The 25,112-nt window shown below is 45.5% G+C and overlaps 1 protein-coding gene across 18 annotated transcripts in view; it reads left to right on the top strand.

Annotated features, from left to right (window-relative positions):
* The window catches only part of adgrl2a (adhesion G protein-coupled receptor L2a), a 470,025-nt gene that overhangs the window by 420,805 nt on the left and 24,108 nt on the right, over positions 1-25,112 (top strand). For 9 of the 18 annotated variants that reach the window (XM_059648145.1, XM_048538964.2, XM_059648147.1 and 6 more), the window contains 3 exons: positions 310-336; positions 1,201-1,369; positions 9,870-9,998. In XM_059648145.1, the coding sequence (XP_059504128.1) occupies positions 310-336; positions 1,201-1,369; positions 9,870-9,998 (325 nt within the window). The remainder of the gene's footprint in view (positions 1-309; positions 337-1,200; positions 1,370-9,869; positions 9,999-25,112) is intronic. The other 9 variants (XM_059648148.1, XM_059648150.1, XM_059648154.1 and 6 more) reach the window with 1 other exon arrangement.

Below are 25,112 nucleotides of genomic sequence, written 5' to 3' on the forward strand. Positions count from 1 at the left end.
TCACACATACCAAAACAAAAATCTATTATTAATGCATGTTTTATTAATTTGTGCCTTGAGTAACTTTCTGACAACGTAATAATTGCCTTCATCTGGCTGCAAGTTTTATGAACTTTGCTAAAATCTGTGTAACCGTTTCCGGCTAAGAATAATTTTTGTACATAGCTGGTATTTGCCTTTCTTTTTATATTTAGAGAGAACCTTAATTTCTTCAAATATAATTGTATGAGCGCTTGCTTGAACTTCATTTTGCATTCAATATTGTCTAATTTATTTTTTGTCTCTTTTTCTGCTTATAATGCATTCTAGCTATGAGGATAATAAGCCACACCTGAAGTAAGAGCATGAGCCCAGAGGTTAATCTATGGAACCTCTTTCTCTTTTCTTCTCTGCGCGAGTTTCCCTTCCATTGTTGCTGCTTTGTCTTTATTTCATAAAAATCTCATGAGTTATTGACAAAGCTAACCCTGTGGACTCCACACACAAAACGCAGCGGTGAAAGAAGGCCAGGCTGTACACTTGACACTCTGTCCACGCCACATGGGATGAACAGTAAATGCTCACCTTAATCCTGAGGATTATTTCTCCTTTCTGAAAAGGTCTTCTTTACCAAGTACACCTTTTAATGTTGCACTCTCAATCACAGTGGGAGATGCATGACCGGAGATCCTAAAGCTAAAGATCAGACATTCTGTCTTAGGCCTTATGCATAAATGTAGGCCTCAGGTTCCGTCTCTTTGTTGGAGATTCTGTAGACTGTTTCATTTGACCAAAAAGTGTTTAAAAACGAAATGTGTGTTACATTATTCCGATTTCAATGCTAGGATTCCTGACTTGCTATTGCAAAGAATAGGGGCAAATGGCAATAATAAGCAGCCCATGTTAACACACAAAACTATCAGTGACTAATATCTCACAATGCCATTTCAACTCAAGAGCTTTTCTCTGTATATTATCTTTGGTGGCTAATAACAAAGGTTAATAATAGAAGTAGAAATTGAAAGCACCCCTACTTAAGCTGAAGGTGACAGGAAACTGGCGAGAACCAAGCTTGTAGAAGGAGAGACAACATACATCTTAATCTGCTTACTGGAGAAGGTAGCCATAGTAATAAGAAGTAAAGGCTGCTTTTGCAATATGTCTTTTAATGCAGTGCTTATATTGGATATAACCAAAGCTGGTTTCTTTGTTTCTCCCCAGGTCTTGGGTTTTGGGTGCTTTTGCTCTGCTTTGTTTACTTGGCTTGACTTGGGGATTTGGACTGCTATTCATCAACGAGGAATCTATCGTAATGGCCTATCTCTTCACAATCTTCAACGCTTTCCAAGGAATGTTTATTTTTCTCTTTCACTGTGCTCTTCAGAAAAAAGTAAGTGTCTCTGCGTGCACTCCCATGAGCAATGAGAGCGTTATTGTCCTCAGAAACTGGTACCTGGGGCAGGGCTGCAATGTGATCAGAGATAATGGGAACTGCAGATGCTGGAGAATCCAAGATACCAAAGTGTGGAGCTGGATGAACACAGCAGGCCAAGCAGCATCTTAGGAGCACAAAAACTGATGTTTTGGGCCGAGGCCCTTCATCAGGGAGCCTGAAATGTCAGCTTTTGTGCTCCTTAAGATGCCGCTTGGCCTGCTGTGTTCATCCAGCTTCACACTTTGTTATCTTAGCAGGGCTGCAATGTGTTGAGATAATTGTTCTTGCAGTTAATACACCTGATGCAGTCTATGCTGTAAACACATGCGCGTGTGTTCATACACGTACGCATGTGCATACATGCACACATGCACATTCACCCGTGTGCAGGCTACATATGGAACACACACAGTACACATGCAGGACACACACCACGCATACACACGAAACACATGGGATATGCACACATGTGGGGTGGGCAAAAACATGGGACAGACACAAAGGGGACACACAACATAGATAGACATGCAACACAGAGACACATGGTACACACTTGCAGGACACATTCACGGGCACACTCGTGAATACATATATACTGACACAGACATACAGAATGGCCACACACAGTGGGACACGAGATCCTCCCATTGGCGTTTGTCCTGTTCCTGGGGACCCCGAGCATGAATACCTCTGATTTAGAATGGGAGACTTTGGCTGGTTCTGATTCATTTGCCTGAATAGTTACTCTGGAAATCTTGAAAAAATCTCAGGTGAGCTCATGAGTAATAATGTAACTGAACCCACAATCGCTCAAACTGACCCCTCAACACCTCCCAGATCCAGACGCTCGACTGTTTCTCCTGACTCCCCCTGAGCCCTCCCATCCAGGCCGCAACATCCAACCCCCTGACTGAACAGCTGACCTAACCTTATAACCAGGCATTACCCAGGAAGTATTGCCACACACATGGACTCAAAACTTGTCAAAATGTTCTTCACCACAGCAGTTTGAAAACCGAAGCATTCGATTATAAGGTAGTAAAATCTGCATTAATATCAATTGCAGAGTTTAGTTTGATCTGTAAAAGTTTGATCTCTGGGTGACCTCAACTGCCACAAGAATTGACCTGCATTCCTTTCAGATTTTTTGTCCAAAATGATGAGCAGCTTTGCTAAGAGATTTTCCATTTGTCCCCTGGGATGTGGCCATCGCTGGCTGGCCAGCATTTCTTGCCCATCGGTAGTTGCCCCTTGAGAAGGCAGGGGTGTGCTGCCTTCTTGAACTGCTGCAGCCCATGTGGTGTGGGTTGACCCACAATGCCCTTATGGAGGGAATTCCAGGATTTTGACCCAGCAACAGTGAATAAACAGCAATATATTTCCAATCAGGGATAACGAGTTGCATGGAGGGGAGATTGCCATGTTTCTGCAGCCCTTGTCCTTCTGGATGGAAGAGATCATGGTTTTGGAAGGTGCTGTCTGAGGATCTTTGGTGAATTTCTGCGGTGGGGAGTATTCCATCACACTCCTGACTTGTGCCTTGTAGATGGTGGACAGAGTCAAAAAGCGGAAAATGATTCTAATCACAAGAAGGGTCATGAATGTAAGATAATTGTATAAAGAAGTAGGAGAAGAAGAGGATTCTCTCTCTCTCTCTCTCTCTCTCTCCCTCCCTCTCTCTTTCTGTCTCTGTCATGCAGTGTTAGGATCAGGAATGCACCCGTCTGAAAGCAAGGCAGAAGCAGATTCAACAATAATTTTCGAGAAAGGAGTTGGATAAGTCATTGTCGGGTGAAGAACGCTGTTCTTTGCTGAACAACAAGGGAAACCAGTCCAATTGAAAGCTGTGTGAAAGATCAAACATAGACACACAATGGGTTGAAACATTCCATCAGTGCTGTCCCTGGTTCACATGTTATTTTTACCAAGAATGCTGGTTCAGCATCTCACAGGAGTGAAAAGATTGCTGCCCTGTTCTAATTGTAGCTTCAGTGGAGGGCAAAAGCGAACAATTTGAAAAACCAGAGCTAGTAGGAGCTGCAGACGCTGGAGAATCTGAGATAACAAGGTGTGGAGCTGGATGAACACAGCAGGCCAAGCAGCATCAGACGAGCAGGAAGGCTGATGTTTCGGGTCTAGGCCCTTCTTCAGAAAATAAAACAAGTTGAAAAACCAGTATTGCACCTGATGCCCTCCCTCCCCAGTGTTGGGGTAATGTTGAATTTACTCCTGGCTCTCCCTTGCTTGCCCCAGAGATGTTTCTAGAATGCTTCTCTGCAGATTAATACAAGTTCTGACTGTGCAGTTTGACCCCTGCTTTTGAAAAACAAACTCCGGACTCTGTGATTCTGTCATGGTGCGTTTCATTTCTCAGCAAAATATGCAACTGAGAAAACACTATAGACCAGGGTTCAGATGCGAAAGTCTTTCAACCGGATCTATTTTGATGATAGGGACTAATTTTCAGTTAACAAATGGGAGTTTGGCCACTATCATTTCGAGGCCAAAGCATTATGGGATGGAGGGCCGGTCGCGCACTCTTAGAATTCACTCTGCCACTATTTCATGTGTTCAACCTCATCACAGCTGCATCTGCCCTCACTCAACAACATGCTTTTAAACCATAAGGAGTTCCACCAATTTAACATTAACTTGGTGGTAATTCCAATCTGGCGCTGTCGTATTATATTTTCTCCCCAAAAGTGGCCACGAAAATAGAATGGGAGCAAAGAGATATGGCATGCTTGCCTTTATTGGTCGGGGAATTGGGGTACAAGAGTGAAGATGTCATGCTGCAGCTTTGTAAGACTTTGGTGAGGCCACACTTAGAATTTTGCTTTCGTTTCTGGTCACCACGTTACAGGAAGGATGTGGGGGCTTTGGAGAGGGTGCAGAAGAGGTTTACCAGGATGCTGCCTGGATTAGAGGGTGTGAGCTCTCAGGAGAGACTGGAAAAACTCAGATTGTTTTTTTTCTAGAATGGTGGAGACTGAGGGGGACTCGATGGAAGTCTGTAACATTATGAAATGTTGAGGTAGGGTTGATGGTCAGAATCTTTTACCTAGAGTTGAAATGTGTAATACTATAGGGGGCATGCATTTAAGGTTGGGGGGAAGTTGAAAAGACATGTGAGGGGCAAGTATTTTACACAGAAAGGGGTAGGAGTCTGGAACACGCTACCAGGGCTGGTTGGGGTGGTAAATACAATAGGGGCATTTCAGACGTGTTCAGATAAGCACATTAACATGCAAGGGACGGAGTGGGGGGCAGGCTGAAGGGAATAGTTTAGTTTGGCAGCATGCTCTGCACAATGTTGAGGGCTGAAAGTCACATTTTTGTGAGCACTGTTCCATGTTCTGTGTTTCAAATCAAGAATAAAAGCATTCCCTTTGCCACAGACTGTAGGAAAACAAGAGTTGCATTTACACATTGCTGTTCACAAATACTGGCACGCCTGAAAACAGGGCGCTGTTCCGCTCCAGCACATTTCATTAACACAAATTGGCTGCAACAGGATTGATGAATAGCGGACGCTGTTTGAATAACACAAACTTTCTGCGGTGTAGGTATAGCGATTTCTCCATACCGTGATTTTCTGTACAGGTCGATCTTCTATAACTTGACAGTTGCATTCCTGTGTGATCCATCACTATTGGAAATCGCCGTAGAAAATCATGTTATAGGGAAATTGCTATAGAAAATAGTTACAGCAGAAAGTTTGCCGAGTTATCCAAACAGTGTCCACTATTCATCAATCACTTTACAGCCAATTTGCATTCATGAACACACATTATAGCAGAACTACCTATAGCACGATTTTTAGAGGTCACACAAGAGCAAAACTAATGTGTTACAGGAAAGCCTACCAGTATTTCCCAAACTATAACAACCACAGAGAATTACTGGAGAAACTCAACAGGTCTGGCAGCATTAGAGAAAGAGACAGAAAAGTCCGGTGTGACTCTTCTTCAGAACCAGAAAAATGCTGACTGCCTCCTGGTAAAACTGCAGTTGAAGGGAGTTTGGGTGATCAACTCAAGCCACAGCATCCGGCAAATTGCCAAATGTTCCAAACTCGAATCACTGGTGCCCTGCGGGAAGCCGCAGAAGCTGTTTACTCAAAGCAGGTGCCCACAAGCAACAGTGGAGCTGTCACCAGATAATCTGCTTCATGTGAAACAAGAAATACGAAAAGGCCACTCAGCCCTTCCACCCTGCTCCACCATCAAGTGAGGTCATGGCTGATCTGATTTTGGGCGAGTTTTGGTGGCTCAGTGGTTAGCACTGCTGCCTCATAGCAGCAGGGACCTGGGTTTGATTCCAACCTCAGGTAACTGTCTGTGTGGAGTTTGCACATTCTCCTTGTGTCTGTGTGGGTTTCCTCTGGGTGCTCCGGTTTCCTCCTACAGTCCAGAGATGTGCAGGGTAGGTGGATTGGTCGTGCTAAATTGCCCGTAGTGTTCAGGGATGTTTAGGTTAGGTGGGTTAGACATGGGGAAATGCAGGGGTAGGGGGCTGGGTCTGGGTGGGATGCTCTTCGGAGGGTCAGTGTGGACTTGTTGGGTTGAATGGCCTGTTTCCACACTGTAGGGATTCTGTGGTTCTATGATTTAAGATTTTAACCTTGACTCTACATTCCTGCATTTTCCCAGTCGTCTGTCATCCCCTTGTTGTCAAGTATCTACCGACCTCTGCCTCAAAAATATTTAAAGATTCCGCATCCACTGCCTTTTGAGGAAGGGAACTCCAAAGACTCTCAGCCCTCTGACAGAAGAAAATCTTTCCTTGTCTCTATGTTAAGTGGGCAATGATCCTGTTAAACTGTGATCCTTGTTCTGAATTCTCCCACACGTCCAGTTAAGTCCCCTGAGGAGCTTGCAAGCTTCAATTAAGTCACCTCTGACTCTTCTAATCTCTGGAGGATGAAGGCTTGGCCTGTCTGATCGTTCCTCACAGGGCAATAAACTGAATCTGACCAGTATTGTTAATTGAAGTATAAATATTGATTGGCCCACACCACTGCTCCTCTTGGGAGAGTGACGGAGTCAGACTGGACTCAAAATATTAACTCTGTTCCTCTCTCCACAGATGCTGCCAGACCTGTTGAGTCTGTCCAGCAATTTTTGTTTGTTTGTTCCACTTTCCACATTATCCCAGACCACAGTTGCCCACTGTTAGGCTGGGTGGATTAGCCGTGGGAAGTGCAGAGCTACAAGGACAAGATAGGGGTTCGGGTCTGGGTGGGATGCTTTTTGGAGGGTCAGTGTGGACTCAATGGGCCAAATGGCCTGCTTCCACACTGTAGGGATTCTATGACCCCAGTACCGAGCTTTGAATGCTAAGTCGCTTTCGAAGTGCTCACCCAAGTAGCTTTTAGAGTTTGAGTTTTCCTGGCTGTACTGCCCTCTCAGACAGTGCATTCCGGACACCCCTGACCTCTAGGCGGAAAACAAAACTTTCCTCAAATCCCTTCTAACCCTGCTGCCCTTCATCTTCAAATAATATCCCCCTCACTACTGATCCTTCAATGAAGGGAAACAGCTGCTCTCTGTTCATCCTGTTTATGTCCTCATAATCTTATATGTCTCAATGAGGTCCCCCTCCACTCCAAAGAAAACGACTCAAGTTAATCCAGCCTCCCTTCATCAATAAAGTAGTCCATCCCAAGCAACATCCTGGTGAATGCTCTCTACAACCCCTCCAGGGCAATCACATCCTTATGTACCTTAAGTCCAGCTGTATTATGATGGTGTCTAACTTAGCAACACACAATCAGCTGTTCACCCTGTGTGTCACATCCACTAAGCAGCAATTTGTGATAGAACATCCTACCAGGAATTCCAATTTGCGCTAACAAGGCAAACAGACTGGCATAACTAGATTTCACGTTGAAAAAAAAAACAGGGCACAACAAGGGCCCAGACACTGAGGTATTGACGTTCATCCTTTATGCATTCATCTCTATTGCTGTAAATACTCCTTGGAATCTAATTTATTGCTGCTGCTTAAAGCGACATTTATTAACTCTGTCAACTTTATTGGCAATAATTAACAGGATATACATCAGTTTGCAAAACCCAGTTGTCACATTCCCTGAAGCCAAAGCTGGCCTGTTGCTCTCATCCTTCATCACAGGCCTGTGTTGAATCAGCCAACGGGATCAGCCCTGTCACTTCGGATCAGAGGTGGGGAGTGTGGTGTAAAATCAGCCCGAGCTCCCATTGCGGTTTCATTTCCCTGCTGTCCCTGGGAGCGTGACCTTTTCTAAAATTAAATCACAGTTCCATTTGTCACTCAATCCTAATTCTCTGCAGAATAAGCACAAAATTGCCTCGCATCTGGTCCTGTGTATTTCTGGTCTCATGGAAAATAATGTGAAGTGGTTCAATTAAAGAAGATATGAAAAGAGGGTGGTGAAGAGTAGATTGGGTCGGGGTGTACAAAGTCATGACAGACATAGGATTTGGGAGAAGGAGAAGGTGCTATCATTTGATGGCAGCATGGTGGCTCAGTGATTACCACTGCTGCCTCATAGCGCCAGGGGCCCAGGTTCGATCCCACTCTTGGGCGACTGTCTGTGTGGAGTTTGCACATTCTACCTGTGTCTGCGTGGGTTTCCTCCTGTAGTCCAGAGATATCCAGGCTAGGTGGATTGGCCATGCTAAATTACCTATAGTGTTGAGAGATGTGTAGATCAGGTGGGTTGTAGGGGGATGGGTCTGGATGGGATGCTCTGAGGGTCAATGTGGACTTGTTGAGCTGAAGAGCCAGTTTCCACACTGTAGGGATTCTATGATTTGATACGATCTAGGGCACAGTCACTGCAGTATCAATGGACCCTAGGGCTGCTCAGCAATTAGAGAGAGATGAATGGTGGTGAGTTTAAGCTGAGGGTCACCATGTCTCGGGTAAGGAGTGAGGTGGAAACTTTATAGTAACCTCAGCCTCATGTGGAATTGGTTTGTAGTCACAAGTCTGTTCCCTGCCCCTGCCATAACCCTTGACTGTCAAACACTGCTTAGACAGATCTTCCACACTCCCAGTAGGTCCATCAGGAAGGACAAAGGCAGCAGATACACGGAAACATCACCATCAGTCAGCTCCCTTCCAAGTACTACCTGACTTTGAGCAATATCCCTGTCCCTTCACTGGGTCAAAATCCTGGGATTTCCTCCCAAACAGCACTGCGGGTGTCCCTGTACCACACGGACTGCAGCGGTTCAAGAAGGCAGCTCACCACCACCTTCTCAAGGGGCAACTAGGGACGGGGCAATAAATCCTGGGCCCTGCCAGCGATGCCCACAGTTCATTAACATGTAGAAAAACAAGCTAATCTAATGGTGAGCCGATTCAGAGTTGATAGGATGAAACTGTCCCCATTGGCAGAAGCTGTGAGAACCAAATGACAGTGATTTAAAGTGATGAGCGAAAGAATCAAGGGGTGACATGACAGAAAGAAAAAGTCCTTTTCTCTCAACAAGAGGCTTGTGCTGGAATGTGCTGGCTGAACAGGTGGAGACACATTCAGCTGTAACTTTCAAAAGGGGGTTGGAGTAATTATCTGAAAATAAGAAAAAACTGAAGCTTACAGAGAAAACAAGGAAACATGGGAAATCGGGACAAGAGTAGGCCATTTGGCCCTTCGAGCCTGCTCCATCATTCAATATGAGCATGGCTGGGCATCCAAGTCTGTTCCTTTTTTCTCCCTATGGGCCTGAATCCCTTGAGCCTCAAGAACTCCTTTCATGAAAAAGGAGGGGCGCTCCTAGCTGCCTACCATTACAGAGAACAGGCATGGGAGAGATGGACCAAATGGCCTCCTTCTGTGGCTTAACAATTTGACGAACGCAACAGGTCAGGTGGCATCAGAGGAGTCGGAACATTGACATTTCGGTTCGGGACCCTTCTTCAGAAATTCAGCATGTGCATGCAAGACGCTCATTTCAAAAGTGAATCCAAGACTTTGTTTTGTTCTTTGAATCCCCCCTACCAGAAGTAGCCCTTGGGGATAAAAAAATTAGGCAGCACGGTGGCTCAGCGGTTAGCACTGCTGCATCACAGCGCCAGGGACCCGGGTTCAATTCCACCCTTGGGTGACTGTGTGGAGTTTGCACATTCTCCCTGTGTCTGCGTGGGTTTCCTCCGGGTGCTCCGGTTTCCTCCCACAATCCAAAAATGTACAGATTAGGGTGGATTGACCGTGCTAAATTACCCGTAGTGTTCAGGGGTGTCTAGGTGAAGTGGGTTGTAGGGAGATGGGCCTGGGTGGGATGCTTCGAGAGTCAGTTTGGACTTGTTGGGCCGAAGGGCCTGCTTCCACACTGTGGGGACTCTATGATTCTGAGTGTCACCGTTGACTCTGCCTCAGGAGACAACTCCATCAGGTTTTAGTAAGTTGATGCCATATGCTGGTGTGTAGAGTGCACTAACGCCTCATCTTTTTCCACACCTGCAGGTCCGTAAGGAATACAACAAGTGTTTCCGCCACTCGCAGTGCTGCAGCGGGCTAACCGGCGACAACTCCCTCAACTCTGCCAAAGCGTCAACAAGTAGGACCAGCGCTCGCTACTCCTCTGGCAGCCAGGTACCTCGAGGCGCGAGAACCTCTTCCATTACAGTGCAGAGAACGGACGAGCTGGGAGCAATTCTCCTCCCAGCGGAGAAGGCTCAGGGGAAATGTAACGGAGGTGTGCAAAATCACGAGGAGTAGCTTCTTCCCTTTCATAGCAAGTGGGCTTCACAAGTAAGACCAGCATTTGGTGCTTGACCGTCATGGTCTCTTTGTCTACCAGAGCCATCTCAGGGGGAATGAAGAGTCAACCACATTGCTGAGGTTCTGGAGTCTTAGAAAATTGTTTTAATTCCACCTGTCCATATCTGCAGGATCAGGTGATACTTGAACCCCAATATTCAAATCCAGAGGTAGGATCAACACCACAAGACACGCACTTGTTAGTCGGTGTTAACATTCTAATAATAACCTTGGAGTGATTGTCAACATGGTGTGTGCTTTGCCTCAAGGAGACTATTTCGAATTGATGTAGCAATTATTATGGCCGCTCACATAATAAGAGTGTGAGACATGTAAGGTGATATTGAAAGATTCACTAGGCCAGACCAGGTAAAGATAGCGGATTTCCAATACCAGTAGAATGAGAATGTGGCCTATTGTCATGTGTGCTCAAATACAGGAGTACAGTAAAAAAGTTAGTGTCGCCCCATATGGTGCTATTTTTAGGAACAAAATACCTAGGTACAAACCTTAGATGCTAAAACAGAGAAATAAGAAAAAGAAAGTTACATTACCTTCCAGTTATTCATAGTATAAGTTAAAAAAGGAAGTAAAGTTAAAAAGATAGACTTGACAGTCTTTCTATACAGGCACAGCAGTAGACCAGCGCAGGGGGCCTCCACACATGGTCTGATCAGGCTGTCAATCTGCTGGCCGCTCACACTGGTCCCCAGACCAACAGCCATCGCCAATCCACACTGGCCGTCCCACCCTGCTCCAGACCTCCAGCCTGCCTCCCCACATCCCCACCCTGCTCCATCCTGCTCCTGGCCTCCATCCCCACCCTGCTCCTGGCCTCCAGCCTGCCTCCATCCCCACCCTGCTCCTGGCCTCCATCCCCACCCTGCTCCAAGCCTCCATGCTGCCCTCAAACCCACCCCACTCCAGGCCTCCAGCCTGCCTCCATCCCCATTCTGCCTCCACCCCAATCCTGCTCCTGGTCTCCATCCTGCCTCCACCCTAATTCTGCTCCTGGCCTCCATCCCCACCCTGCTCCTAGCCTCCATCCCCACCCTGCTCCTGGCCTCCATCCCTACCCTGCTCCTAGCCTCCATCCCCACCCTGCTCCTGGCCTCCATCCCCACCGTGCTCCAGGCCTCCATCCCCACCCTGCTCCGAGCCTCCGTGCTGCCTTCAACCCCACCCCGCTCCAGGCCTCCAGCCTGCCTCCATCCCCATTCTGCCTCCACCCCAATCCTGCTCCTGGTCTCCATTCTGCCTCCACCCCAACCTTGCTACCTCCTACCTCCATCCCCACCCTGCTCCTGGCCTCCAGCCCACTCACTAGATGCTGCATATCTGAGCCAGATGGTCCTCACGGCCATTGTTTCACGGTTACCAAAGACTTCTGGCCTGAATTCTGATGTCCTCTCTTGCCTTAGTTGGATTTCAAACCCAAGTCCCCTGAAGATTAGCCCAAATCACTGGATAACGAGCCCACTGGCAATGCCACTTCATTCCCACTTACCACAGGGTGGTGACCTCCCATTGGATGAAGGGGCCAGTGACTGGAGGGCGCAGGTTTGAAAGTGATTGTCAGGTGGTGGGAGGGAAGAGAAATTTTGTGTTTGGAGAGATGTACAAATGGGAACTCACTGCCTCAAAAGGGGTTGGCTGTTTCCTGAGTAACGTCTAGCCCAGCAAATAAGGGCAGCAAAGCCAGCGGACCATGCTGTGAATAAAGGAACAGATTGTAACGTAGATAGATCCTCAAAAGCATAAGCAGTTAGAGGGGTCCCCGGGCGGGGGGGTGGTCAAGTAGCCAGACGGTTGTGAAATGCTTTGGGTTGTACTTCCAAGAGGGCTGGCATAGGCATGAGAGGCCGAAGGGCCATCTGTCACCCACAGTTCCAACTGGAGTGTGGCGCAGTACCAATTAAAAAACCTCCTCTTGATTTTGTCACACCTACCTCAGGGGACATTCTGGTACGAGATAGTTATGATGTAAATGCATGCTGGAACAGGCTGAAGGGGCCGAATGGCCTTCTCTTATGCCCCCTCGTCATATTACGCTTTGTTGCAACTAAAAAATCCTTCAGCCTCCCCAACGTGCTTACGTCTCGTTGGCTTGTGTAACTGTCGATTGACCTGCCTGACTCTGCTAAAATCTTTCATGCAGCTTGTTTTGTGAATAGCTCATTCTCCAATACCTTTCCACTTCTGTAAGTTAATGCCTTCCCAGGTGGAGGAGTTCCTTCAGGGGAGGATGGATTTGATGCGCTATTGTTTTCTGATGGATCTCAGTGAGTTCCCCATACACCACCATTGACACTCCTTACTGCCCTCTCATTTCTCAGCACTCTATTAGAGGGAGAAGTTACACTGAGTTGGGGAGTAGGGGCAGGCTCCCAGGTTCCATCCCTGCCAACTCACGTTCCGTGTCAACCCTGTCACAAGTTGGTTTCATTTCGTCTCGATTCTCCCTTTGCTTTGAGGAAGCAGAGAGCCGGCCAGACTCTCTCTCTCTCTTTGACTCGGGCTGGGATGCGAGGTGCACGGGGGGCTGAGGACAGGGAAGGTTGATGTGCCCCATCTAGCCCCTTGCAGTCGATCAGCCTGCATGTTGTTCCACTGTTCGCACCGGGGGAGCAGCAGCTTGACTGAGGAATCGGAAGACGGGCAAGTACTGACAGGACTGCACCTCCAGGCTGAGACTCAAACAGATGTTCTTTGGGGTTGGAAATTGGTCAGAAAAGACTTGGGGATGAATAGAAGATGTTAAAAAAAAGGGAATGATGTAGGTGTGTTGAATGAAGCATATAAAATTAGTATTCTGCCTTTTTGACTGAGTTCCTGATTTTGTAACGAGAAAGTAGTCCCTGCCCTATTGAGATAGTAGGAACTGCAGATGCTGAAAAATCTGAGATAGCAAGGTGCAGAGCTGGATGAACACAGCAGGCCAAGCAGCATCAGAGGAGCAGGGAAGCTGACTCTTCTGAACAAGGGTCCAGACCCGAAACGTCAGCCTTCCTGCTCCTCTGATGCTGCTTGGCCTGTTCTGTACCTCCAGCTCCACACCTTGTTATCCCTGTCCTATTGAGCTTTCTCTGGAAGTGACCCTGCCTGGTGTTTGGGGTTTTGCTGGGTTCCAGACCTCAGGGGTTTGGTGATATAACTGGTCGAGGGATAATCGGTGTTCGAACAATGCAACTGATAGCTTTGTAGGCTTGTCTTCTTTTACCAGAGGAGAGGTGAGAGTTTCACCCTTTGAGGATTGAGGATACAATCTTACAGCCAGTCATCCTTACTGTCCTCCCCACCTCCCCTCTCCACAAACTCGCAGTGTTGTTTTGACCACCCACTCTTTCTGAGCAGTGCTAGTTGAAATTGTCTTCAGAGAAGGATCACTGGATTAATTCCAGAGATAAAAGGCTTGTCTTCAGGTGAGAGATTGAGAAATTTAGGCCTATACTCTCTGGAATTCAGATGGGTGAGAGGAGATCTGATTGAGATGTAGAAGATAGAGCAGATGCTCCCTCGTGTGAGTAAATCTGGAGTGAGAGGTCATGGTTTTAGGATAAGAGGTAACAGATTTAAAACAAAGATGTGGGGAATTACATCTCCAAAACAGTCTGTGCAATTCACTCCCCCAGAGTGTGGTGAATGTTGGGATATTGAGTAAATTTATGGAAGATGTAGATAGACCTTTACTAAGTAAGGGGTTAAAGGGTTACGGAGAATGGGCAGGAAAGTGGAGTGGAGCCAAGGGAAGATCAACCATGGTCATATTGGATGGCAGAGCAGAATAGAGAGGCCGAATAGCCTACTCCTGCTCCTGGTTCTTACGTTGTTACCAAATTGGGAACACAGATTGGGACAGGGTGCAAGGAAGTTGGCTGATGGCTACACTCAGGGGCCCACGATACCTTTTAAGTTTGAGGCTGAGATCCCGCAGGTGAACAGAAGGTCATTTTCAAAGACAGTATCTGTCACAGCTCCTGAACAGAGCGAAAGCAGAGATCGACATGCAACAGCCAAACTGGCGACATTTTAGCTCTCTTTGAGTTCTGTTTTGTTAGAATTCTAGAAATCATTGCCATGCCATGATGCAGTGAGTATCACTATCTGGCCTACTGAGACGGAAGATTCAATTACCACCCCCACTCCCCCAAAAGACCGGAGGACAAAACTTCAGGGTGATGCTCTAGTGCAGAACCAGGGGAGTAATTTTGATGTGATATTAACTGGAGGAGAAAATACAACGTGGAGCTGGAGGAACACAGAAGGTCCAGCAGCATTAGAGGAGCTTATTGCTGCCTAACCTGCTGTGAATTCCTGGAGCTGCACACTTCAGTGACCACACTTTTGTAATTATTCTCATGATTGATGCATTAGTCCATTATGTCCCAGCTGCGTGCGCGGATAAGAAGCTCCCCCTCCCCAGCCCCATTCAAAGAAAAGCAAATTACTACAGGTACTGGAGAAACTCAGCAGGTCTGGCAGCATCTGTGGGGAGAGAAACAGGGTGCATGTTTGGACTCCAGTCTGACTTTTTATCAGAACATGAGGGATCTGGGAAAGAATGGATTTTACACTGGAGGTAAAGGGAGATGGAGCAAGTGGGACAAATGGAAACTGTGTCCCAGAGCAAAAGCCAGAGAGTAATAGAGGAGTGATAAAGCAAAGAGTAGGTGTTGATGGTTGATACCAATAATAACTACAATTAGCTCTCCCTTTGCCCTTTGCTATAGGCTATCTGTACTGTTTATTCCACGTGCTCCTGCACTCTCTCTTTACAACATAAAAACCATCATTTCTCGTTGCCCCCCCCCCACCTTCAGTTCTGAAGAAGAGTCAGACCAGACTCAAAAAAGGCCAACTCTGTTTCTGTCTCCACAGCTACTGCCAGACCCGCTCAGTTTCTCCACCACTTTCTGTTTCTTTTCATTAGCGTTCCCCATCCCCGGATATCATTTTGTAACATTCACACAGAACCAATCATTTACTTTCCTCGTTAAGTTAAAATTACATTGACCACCCTGTGCTGTCAAAGATCAGAAACTACAGCCTCTGTACTTTGACTCATTCATTCATTTAGCGAGAAATGAGTAGCCTAACCACAAGCAATTCTGAGCGAGGTGGCTCAATGGGAAAGGTTTTTAAATTTGTCATAAATCCATTGAATCTGAGCATTCCTGGCAAAGGCAGCAGTCATTGTCCATCTCTAATTACCCAGAGGGCCATTAAGACCAACCACACGGTCATGGGTCTGGAGTCACATATAAGTCAGGCGAGGTAAGGAAGGCAGTTCCCTTCCCGAAGGGAATGCTAATGGACCAGATTGGGTGTTGCTTTTTTGACCCCTGACAATCAACAACAGTTTCATGGTCATTATTAGACATTTAATTCCAGTTTAATTTTTTTATTGAATTCAGTTTCCACCACTTGCCCTGGCAAGATTCAAGCCCAGCTCCCGGAACATTACTTGAATCTCTCGATTAGTATCACAGATGTTGCACACCATCTCTTTACCCCAGCCTGGCTAAGTCTAACTCCTAGATGCGCTATTCCATAGCAACACTGGAACAGGAGGAGAAAGCTCAACCCCTCAAACTGGTTCTGCCATTCTGTTAGATTGTGGATCATTGTATCCAGCTTAGTTCCAGTATCTCAAACCTCTCAATCCTATTTTTAAGATTTTCAGTTGATGCCCAGCAATGTTTTTTTAATGAGGAGGAGAGTTGCAAATTTCCTCAACCTTTGTACGAAGAATACTTTCTGTCAGGATTGTTGTCTCCAATTTTAATGCTGTTTCCCCCATCTTCTGGACTGTTCCTTGCCAAGGGACAGTTTTAGTTCTCCTTATTAAGTGCTCTAAGATCACCCCTTCTCCTGCAGTTTGAGAGGTGATAAACCTTCACCCCTTCTCCTTAGTTTAAGGGGTTATAAGCCTAACCATTGCAAAAATACAAATGCTTCAAGGTGACTATTCACTGGTGCATTCTCCATGGCAACCCCTCGCCCACTTTGAGAGCAGTTTGCAATGAATTGGACGCCACTCAGCTCATTGATCTGGTTTTGCTCTTCAACACTTTGATTCTCACAGAAGTCAGCCTAGAGTCGGGTTTAAAGATGCAAATAAGCCAACAGCAAAGATTATGTCTGAACATACATATCAGGCATGAGATTAGACGAGAGATAACTAGGTGTCGAGCTGAATGAACACAGCAGGCCAAGCAGCATCAGAGGAGCACAAAAGCTGACGTTTTGAGCCTAGAACCTTCTTTAGAAATGAGGGAGGGGAAGGGGGTTTTGAAATAAATCAGGAGAGAAGGGGAGGCGAATTTTCCTCTGTGGGTTCTCCAACAGTTTTTCTTCTTTAGCCGACTTGTACACCCTTCCCCCAACTGAACCTCCATATCCTTCAGTGAGATCATGGCAGATCACGTTGCTGTCTTCCCCACCCTCCAACAACCTTTCACCCCCTTGCTACCTACCGTTGCGTTAAAACTAGTCAAGGACCCTGCCTTTGAGGAAGAGAGCTCCAAAGATACATGACTTCCTTTCAAGCATTATCAAGAATATTTGGAAATGGATTGGTTCCCGGAGATAAAGGACTGAAAGCCACATTGCAAACCTTTTTTGCTGAATGATGTCAATAACTGCAGTGGTGAAGACATGTTTAACATGCAGTTTAAATTGTTGTTTCCCCTTTGAAATTTGGCATTCTTGCAGTTTTGACCTGATGAGTCTTAAGATGAAAAGCTTCCACACTGTGTCTCTTAGCAGCAATACAATTATTAGAATATAAACCTGGTCCATAGAGCCTGTCCTCATAATTTTTTTTCATACCATTCTCGGGAATCTAACCTGTCATCTTTAAAGAACAATTAAACAAACACTTTCCCTGGGTTCCAGAACTCTAAGTGCTAAGAGCAAATTTAGATTTTCTGTAATACAGACACCCTTGGTCCACACAGAACTGCTTTGTGGTTATTGAGAAATGTGTTGTCCTTGAGTTTGCATAGGAGCCAGTTCTGTTCACAGCAAGGTTCTGCACCTAGAACGTGAGAGGATAAGCCCGTTAATTCATCTTTAGGGGGTACTGATTGAGACAAGAATGTTGGCCTATTTTTGAGGGAATGGAAACATAGAAGATAGCAGCAGAGATAATGGGGAACTGCAGATGCTGGAGAATCCGAGATAACAAAGTGTGAAGCTGGATGAACACAGGCCAAGAAGCATCTTAGGAGCACAAAAGCTTCGAAGATAGCAGCAGGATGGGGTCATGCGGCCCTTCCAGCCTGCTTGTCCATTCTTCACAATCATGGAAGATCGCCCAACTCAATAGCCTAATCCTGCATTTTCTCCATAACCTTTGAACTCCTTGGTCCCGAGTGCTATATCTAGTCACCTCTTGAACACATCCAATGTTTTGGCATCGGTTACTTCCTGTGGTAATGAATTCCACAGGCTCACCACTCTTTGGGTGAAGAAATATCTCCTCATCTCCATCCTGAATCATCTACCCTGAATCCTCATACTGTGACCCCTGGTGCTGGACACACCCACCATCTAGTGCCGTGGACCTGTGAACCCTCAGAAGGACGTTCTCTCTGAGAGTGCAGCACTCCCTCAGCAGCTACACTGGGCCTGCCAGACTGGATTATGTGCTTAAGTCCCCAAGCAGGATTTAAATTCACGACCTTCTGTTTCTGAAAACACAAGTGGCACCAAACGAGCAAAGCTGGTGACAGACCTGTGCTTTCGCTGTGAATGATGGAGCTATAAAGTAGCAGGTTTGAAAAGGGATTTCATTTTGTGTTCGCGTCCAGGACATATATTCTTGTCTGGAACAACACTATTAATGCTGGTTATTTTATCCCTACCTATCGATTTCTCTCTGCAATCTTCAATTTTATGACATCAATCTGTGACTGAAGAGATGTTAACTTACCTTTGCTTTGTACCCAATTTGCAGTTCCTTTTTGTGAACACGCATGAGATTTTTCGATTGTAATCTGTTCTTTTGTACCTCTGTTCACACCTTTGCTGCTGTTCCTTCTTGCAGATTCCAAACTCTTGATGGCATTGTTTAAAGTAGTTTTCATTTGCAGCTCACACTGCTGACCTGTGCTTTTACTAGTCCACTGCTGACCTGTGCTTTTACTAGTCCTCCGTTCCACTCTCCAACTGCCTTCCAGTGCAACAGCCCTTTGACTACAATTTACCCGTTGGCACTGAGGCAGATAGGGAAGCTGTAGAGTATTGGCACTGTTAAGGGGCTAGCAAGCACAGCCCAATCCCTGCAGACATGGATTCAAATCCCATCAGAGCAGATGGTGAGTTTTGGATTCCATAATTAAAGCTAGTCTAATGGCAACCTCTTTTTTTTTGTCTTAATAACCCATCAGGCTCATTAACGCCCTTTGGGAAAGGAAATCTGCTATCCTTACCTGATCTAGCCTATGTGTGACCCTCGACCCTGAACACTGTGATTGGCTCATAACTGCCCTCTGGGCAATTGGGAAGATGAGTAATAAATGCTGGCCTAGCCAGTGATGCCCACATCCAATGAATGAATATTAAAAAATAGTTCCAAGACACTCAACCCTCTGAGAGAAGAAATTCCTCCTCAGAGCAGTCTTAAATTAGGGCCCTGTAATTCTGAGACCTTAGCCTCTGGCCCTAGACTCTCCCATGAGGGAAACATCCTGTCAGTATTTACCCTGTCAAGCCCCTTAAGAATCCCATATGTTTCAATGAGATCACCTCTTATTCTTCTAAACTCCAGTGACTAGAGTCCCAACCTGTTTAGCCTTTGTTCATAAGACAAGCCCTCTAAGTCAGGCAACAAAACCAAAGAACTGCAGATGCTGGAAATCAGAAACAAAAACAGGAGTTCCCAGAAAAACTTAGCCGGCCTGGCAGCATCTGCGGCAAGAAAGCAGAGTTAATGTTTCAGGTCCAGTGACTCCCTACCAGGGATCATCCCCACTGAACCTTGTCTGAACTGCCTCCATTGAAATGATGCATTTCCTTAAATAAGCGGACCAAAACCACACACTGTACTCCAGATGTGGCCTCACCAGTGCCTTGTATAACTGCAGTTACTCTCAACTGTCCTCTGATTAATTAGGGATGAGCAGTAAATGCTGTCTCGGCCTGTGATGCCAACATCCCGTGAGCAAATAAAAATGTGTGCCATTTTCGTTGTAAGAAGCATTCAAATGAAAAGGCACCTTCAGCCTACTTGATGCTATCCCTTTCAAAATATGCATTGTTGTGATTGTTCTTCAGGGATGTTAATGGCAGCTGCAGGGTTCTGCTGACAAACATTGAAAGTTGGGCTCGTCTTGTTTCCTCATCAACCACTTATGATTGTCATCACAGCGTTAGCATCAGACAGCATTACACGGTTTACAGCTAGGATTTCAGCGCTGTTTACCAGGGACTGCACTCTCCAGTGTTCTGGATACCCTTTGGAAACTGACTGGGTTGTGCTCTTAAATTTGACTCCATGCCTGACCTCTGTGAGAATCAAATAATTAAAGAATGCACCCAACCGAAGGGACCATGGGCCTCCTTCTGCGTCTGTGCTTTCATAGTGACATGCATCAGAACACCTCAATGGTTGATTGTTTGCAGCAGGGCCAGCAGAGACACAATGGGTTGAGTGGTCCTTCTTCCGTTCTGCGTCATTCACTGAAACTTCATAATTGTTTTTAGACTGAGACAAGGGGTGTCGCAGCTCCAGAGCCTTCAATTTCACTCTGATACTGGCTCAATCACAAGGGTCTCTTTGGGCAGCACCACACCAGCAAAGGACGATCACTGAGTCACTTTGGGAACTCGGTCCTATTTGATTTCTGATTGGGGCATTTGCCTCAATGTTTATTTTTATCCCACATTTGGAGATATTGCAGGCAACAGCATACCCAAAGTGTAATGGGCTGGCCTTGGGAGAAACCCTTACCTCCATTTCAAAAATATGTTTTATTCATAAAAAGTGTCTTTATGTATATACAGTCACAAACGCAATTTGTTTCTGTACATATCAAGGACTGAAAAACTTTGACTCTATCCCAAAGACATCTGTGACTTGAACCAGACTATATTTACAAACAGTTGAGACACTAGGAGGGTCTGATAACTGAACGGACGCCCATTTAACTTAAGCAGGGAGACCTCAGACAGTGGTCTTTCCCCACTACACCTTGTGGGCAACAGGCCCAAGCTTTAGACCGAGAAATGCTGGCCAGCCAGCGATGCCTACAAATGGATAGAAAAAAAATGTAGTCCCAAACGTTGGAATGTGCCAACACTGGGTCAAGGTCAACTCTTCATTCCAGAAAACCAACAAGTTTCAGACAGACCAAAAAGCATCTTTCGCTGAGTTGATCGTCCGGCAGGCAATATGTTCCTCCAATCCCAGCCCTGACCACTCCTCTCTCTTCCTCCTTCTCTCTGCCCCTCCTCCCCTGCCACATGCTGGCCTCATTGCTTTTCCTACCTGACAACAGTGATTGCAATTCTCAAAGTACTTCATTAGCTGGAAAACACTTTGGAATGTCCTGTGGTATATGAATGCAAGATTTTATTTTGCAGTAAGCATTAATCTCTCTGCCTTACTGAACTGGGTTTTCAGTAGTGTGGACATCTAACTTGGAGATGAATCTTGTTCTGATGTTGTGTATATGAAAGGACTTCAGGCTCTCCTCATTGACTCATGGTTGGTGTAATTTACTGCTTTACTTCTACCCTGCAAGACATGGCACAGAAAGAGACACAGCCATCAAACAAGTGCCCCCCCCATCACCTCTCTCTCTCAGCAAGCAGCCATGTGTTTTTTAGCCAAATGTATTTCATGGCAGCTTCCAACTGTGTATTGCCTTCCTTGTCTCTTTGACAACACTACCTTGTGTGAATGGCACCTTTTATTAAGAAAAATATCCCATATTCTTTCACAGAGAAACTCTGTTGCTTTCAGTCTATAAATAAATGGCCTCCCAGTTTGGATCGAGATGAGGGGTTTCTCTTGTGTTGGTTCATTTTGGGGATTTCCTTCCCAAGAGAACAATGTAAATTTGGTAATTGAGTGTGAGAGATGTTTGATTATTTTTAGCCCTGAGAACTATATCTGTATCCTAATCAAAAATATTCAACGTTTTGGCCTTAACCGCTTTCTATAGCAAAGAATTCTACAGGCTCTGAGTGAAGAAATTTCTCCTCATCTCAGTCCTAAATGGACCACCCCATATCCTTAGAGTGTGACCCTGATTCTGGACTCACTGGTCATCGGGAACCCCTTTCCCACATTTACCCTGTCTAGCCCTGTTAGAATTTTATAGGTTTCTGTGAGATTCCCACGCCTTGCCCTGCAAATTATTCTAATCTCTGGTGAACATAGACCTAACTGATCCAGTCTCTGATTCCGAGGATAGGGAGAATTGATGTGTGAATAGTCCGGTCAACTTTTGTTGCACATCCTCCATGACTAAAACGTCTTTCCTTAGGTAAAGAGAACAGATCTGCACTCAGTACTCCAGGTGTCGTCTCACCAAGGCCCTGTACAATTGCAGCAAGACATCCTTGCTCCTGTATTAGAAACCTCTCACCATGAAGGCCAATATACAAAGCATTTGCCTTCTTTACCGCCTGCTGCACCCGCATGCTTACCTTCAGCAACTGGTGTATAAGGACACCCAGGCCTTGTTGCACCTCCATGTTGCCCAATCTATCACCATTCAGATAATAATCGACCTCCTTGTTTTTGCTACAAAGTAGATAACCGTGAGCAAACCTCATCTGGCATGCATTTGACCACTCACCCACTTTGTCCAAATCGCACTAAAGCATAAAATCCACAAGAACTGTGGATGCTGGAAATCAGAAACAAAGACAGAAGCTTCTAGAAAATCTGAGCAGGTCTAGCATTATCCGTGGAGAATAATCAGAGTTAACGTTTCAGGTCCAGTAACCCTTCCTCACCGCATCCGAAACGTTAACTCTGATTTCTGTCCATAGATGCTGCCAGACCTGCTCAGCTTTGCCAGCATCTTCGGAGAGAAATCCGAGTTAACGGTTCGGATCCGGTGAGGAAGGGTTACTGGACCTGAAACATTAACTCTGAATTTCCTCCACAGATGATGCCAGACCTGCTGAGATTTTCCAGCGACTTCTTTCTTTGTTTCCCAATAAACCATCTCCATAAAGCTTTGTAGAGGGCAACATCCTTGTAACCAGACTCCCTTTGTCGAAATTACATAGTTTGTTGAAAAGGAAGGTTGATACCAACTTTCAAGTTCATTAATCTTTAGGACCTGTCTCCCACATTTAGAAAAGAAGAATGATCATGCTCCAGAAGCAAAACACTGCGGATGCTGAACTAGATACAGAAAGAGCTGGAGAGACCTGTCAGCCTCTGGCGAGAGAGAAACAGAGTTAGCATTTCAAGTCCGGTATGACTACTTCAGAACAAAAGAAATAGAGTAAATAGTTTTGGGGTTTAGAAGTCATCTTTCAAACCTCAATGTTCTCGTGATTTTGGTCAGTGGGTTTGTGTTAGTATTGGACAGAAGAAAGCAAAACCCTGGGCTCTTGAGAGCAGTTTAGACAAGGCTAGAAATACAGGCATCTGACCTGGGATCTTCTGCCGGGCACTGCTCACTCAAGTTGATGAACCAGACTGAAGAACAGTAAGTGCTCTCCAGGGTCCTGGACTGCATTCCTCCTTTGAAACTGAACTGATGGTCCATGATCTCATTTGCCAGTCTGAGGCATCACCTTGTGTAAATTTAACCACCACATTTTGCTACTTCAGCACCGGCAACTAGTTTCAAAAACAGAATAACCACGTATACCAGGTGAGACACTTTGCATTATGCAGCTGATTGTGTCATTGTGAGTTAGACTTGTTTTTTTTTAACCTGGTGTTAAAAATGAGGGAATTGTTTCTTCATGTTTCAGTCTCTAGTGCTCAAATTGTGTTGCTTCCTATTAACATGCCTCGCAGCAGAGGCAGTACTAACTAGAACTCATCAGAGCAACATTTGAGACTCCAAACAATCTGTGATAATACATTTCCTTGCTGCTTTAGTGATCTGACAGCACTGCCAACTATTTCATTCTGTATGAGGTGTTTTGAGATGTGAGTGAGAGATGAGCATTATCACTGCTGGTCTATATTCTTCCCCCTATGTACTGCTCAATGTTATCCCTTCACGGTTTTAGCCTTCCCTATATTTGTGATCTTTTCTGCCTTTATAGGCATCCAACTGTGCCCTCTTGAGCATTTCCATCTCCCTCCCCTCTCGTTCCCACCTTCGCTTCCTTGTGGATTCTCCTGAAAACTTCTTTCTTCCAAGTTTCCCATTCCTTGCCCTGTTATCTCATGGTGTGGTGAGTGTCAAATTTGTTCCAGATAACAATGCTATGATGAACTACCTTAAGGACAATTTTACCATGTAAAAAATACACAATAATAAACATATATAATTGTTCTTTTATTTGGCAATTTCCCACAAAATGCACCGTGGATTTCACATGGGTTGCTGTGTAAGACCCCAGCATAGTCACCAAAGAAAAGACAATTTCTATCTAACATCAGAAGTCAAGTCGACCCATTGTCACCTGCATTCCAACATTATCAATTGCATAGAATTCCTGCAACAAGGAAGCAGGCCATTCAGCCCCTTGAGTGTACCCCAACCCTCCAAAGAGCATCCCACCCAGAGATAATAGGAACTGCAGATGCTGGAGAATCTGAGATAACAAGGTGTGGAGCTGGATGAACACAGCATCATAGGAGCAGGAAGGCTGATGTTTCGGGAAGGGTCTAGGCCCGAAATGTCAGCCTTCCTGCTCCTATGATACTGCTCGGCCTGCTGTGTTCATCCAGCTCTACACCTTGCTATCCCAGCATCCCACCCAGTCACTTTAACCCTGCATTTCCCATGGCTAATCCACCTGACCTACACATCCCTGGACCTATGGGCAATTTAGCATGGCCAGTCCACCTAAACTGCACATTTTTGGGCTGTGAAAGGAAACCAGAGCACCTATAGGAGACCCTTGCAGACACGGGGAGAATGTGTAAAATCTGCACAAACAGTTTCCTGAGGGTGGAATGGAACCTGGGTCTCTGGTGCTAACCACTGAGCCATAGTGCTGCCCTGATCTTGCTTCTGATAAGCTCTGGCAAGACCTCCCTTAGATGTACAACGCCAATGTGATTCCAGCGCTCGAGTCCTACTGCACAGAGACAGGCCCTTTGGCACAGATGAGTAACAAAAGACCGAAACATTTGCCTTTATCTTGAGAATATGCATCATTTTTATTTGCTATTCCTAAGCCAATTACCCTGTGCTTTGGAAGCTTTCAAGCCCAAGATTGTGGAAATCACAACATGAGTTATCTTCTGCTGATATTTTACTCTGAGGTTGATTTTCAAACCAAAGGCACCAACTCAGAAAAAAGCAAAGTATTTACTGCGTGATTGTTAATCATTGGCCGTGTATCAGTTTTTAAAATGATTTGAAATGCTCGTATTTCCTTCTCTTAAGTATTCAGTGTAAAATGATTTCAATGCTTGATGGCTTAGCCACTAACCAGACAAAATTAACGTTCTCACATTTTAGCCCAAGACTACAGATTGTGGAGATCTGCAAAACAGAAAGTGCTCGAGAAACTCAGCAGGTCTGGCAGCTTCTGTAGAGAGAGAAAACAGAGTAAATGTTTCCAAAATTCTGTGAAAGAATTGTTTGAAAAGCATCCAGTGTGACCCAAAACAGTCATACCAGACGTGAAACAAAATCAGAAGTTGCTGAAAGAGCTCAGCAGGTCTGGCAGCATCTGTGGTGAGAAAACAGAGTGAACGTTTCATGTCCAGTGATCTATCTTCAGAATTACTCCCTCCCAAGACTATGACCCCAAAATGGAACATCACACACTTGTGTCCACTTCTTC

This window comes from Stegostoma tigrinum, chromosome 8 (assembly GCF_030684315.1).
Source record: "Stegostoma tigrinum isolate sSteTig4 chromosome 8, sSteTig4.hap1, whole genome shotgun sequence".
In the NCBI taxonomy this organism is placed as follows: domain Eukaryota; kingdom Metazoa; phylum Chordata; class Chondrichthyes; order Orectolobiformes; family Stegostomatidae; genus Stegostoma; species Stegostoma tigrinum.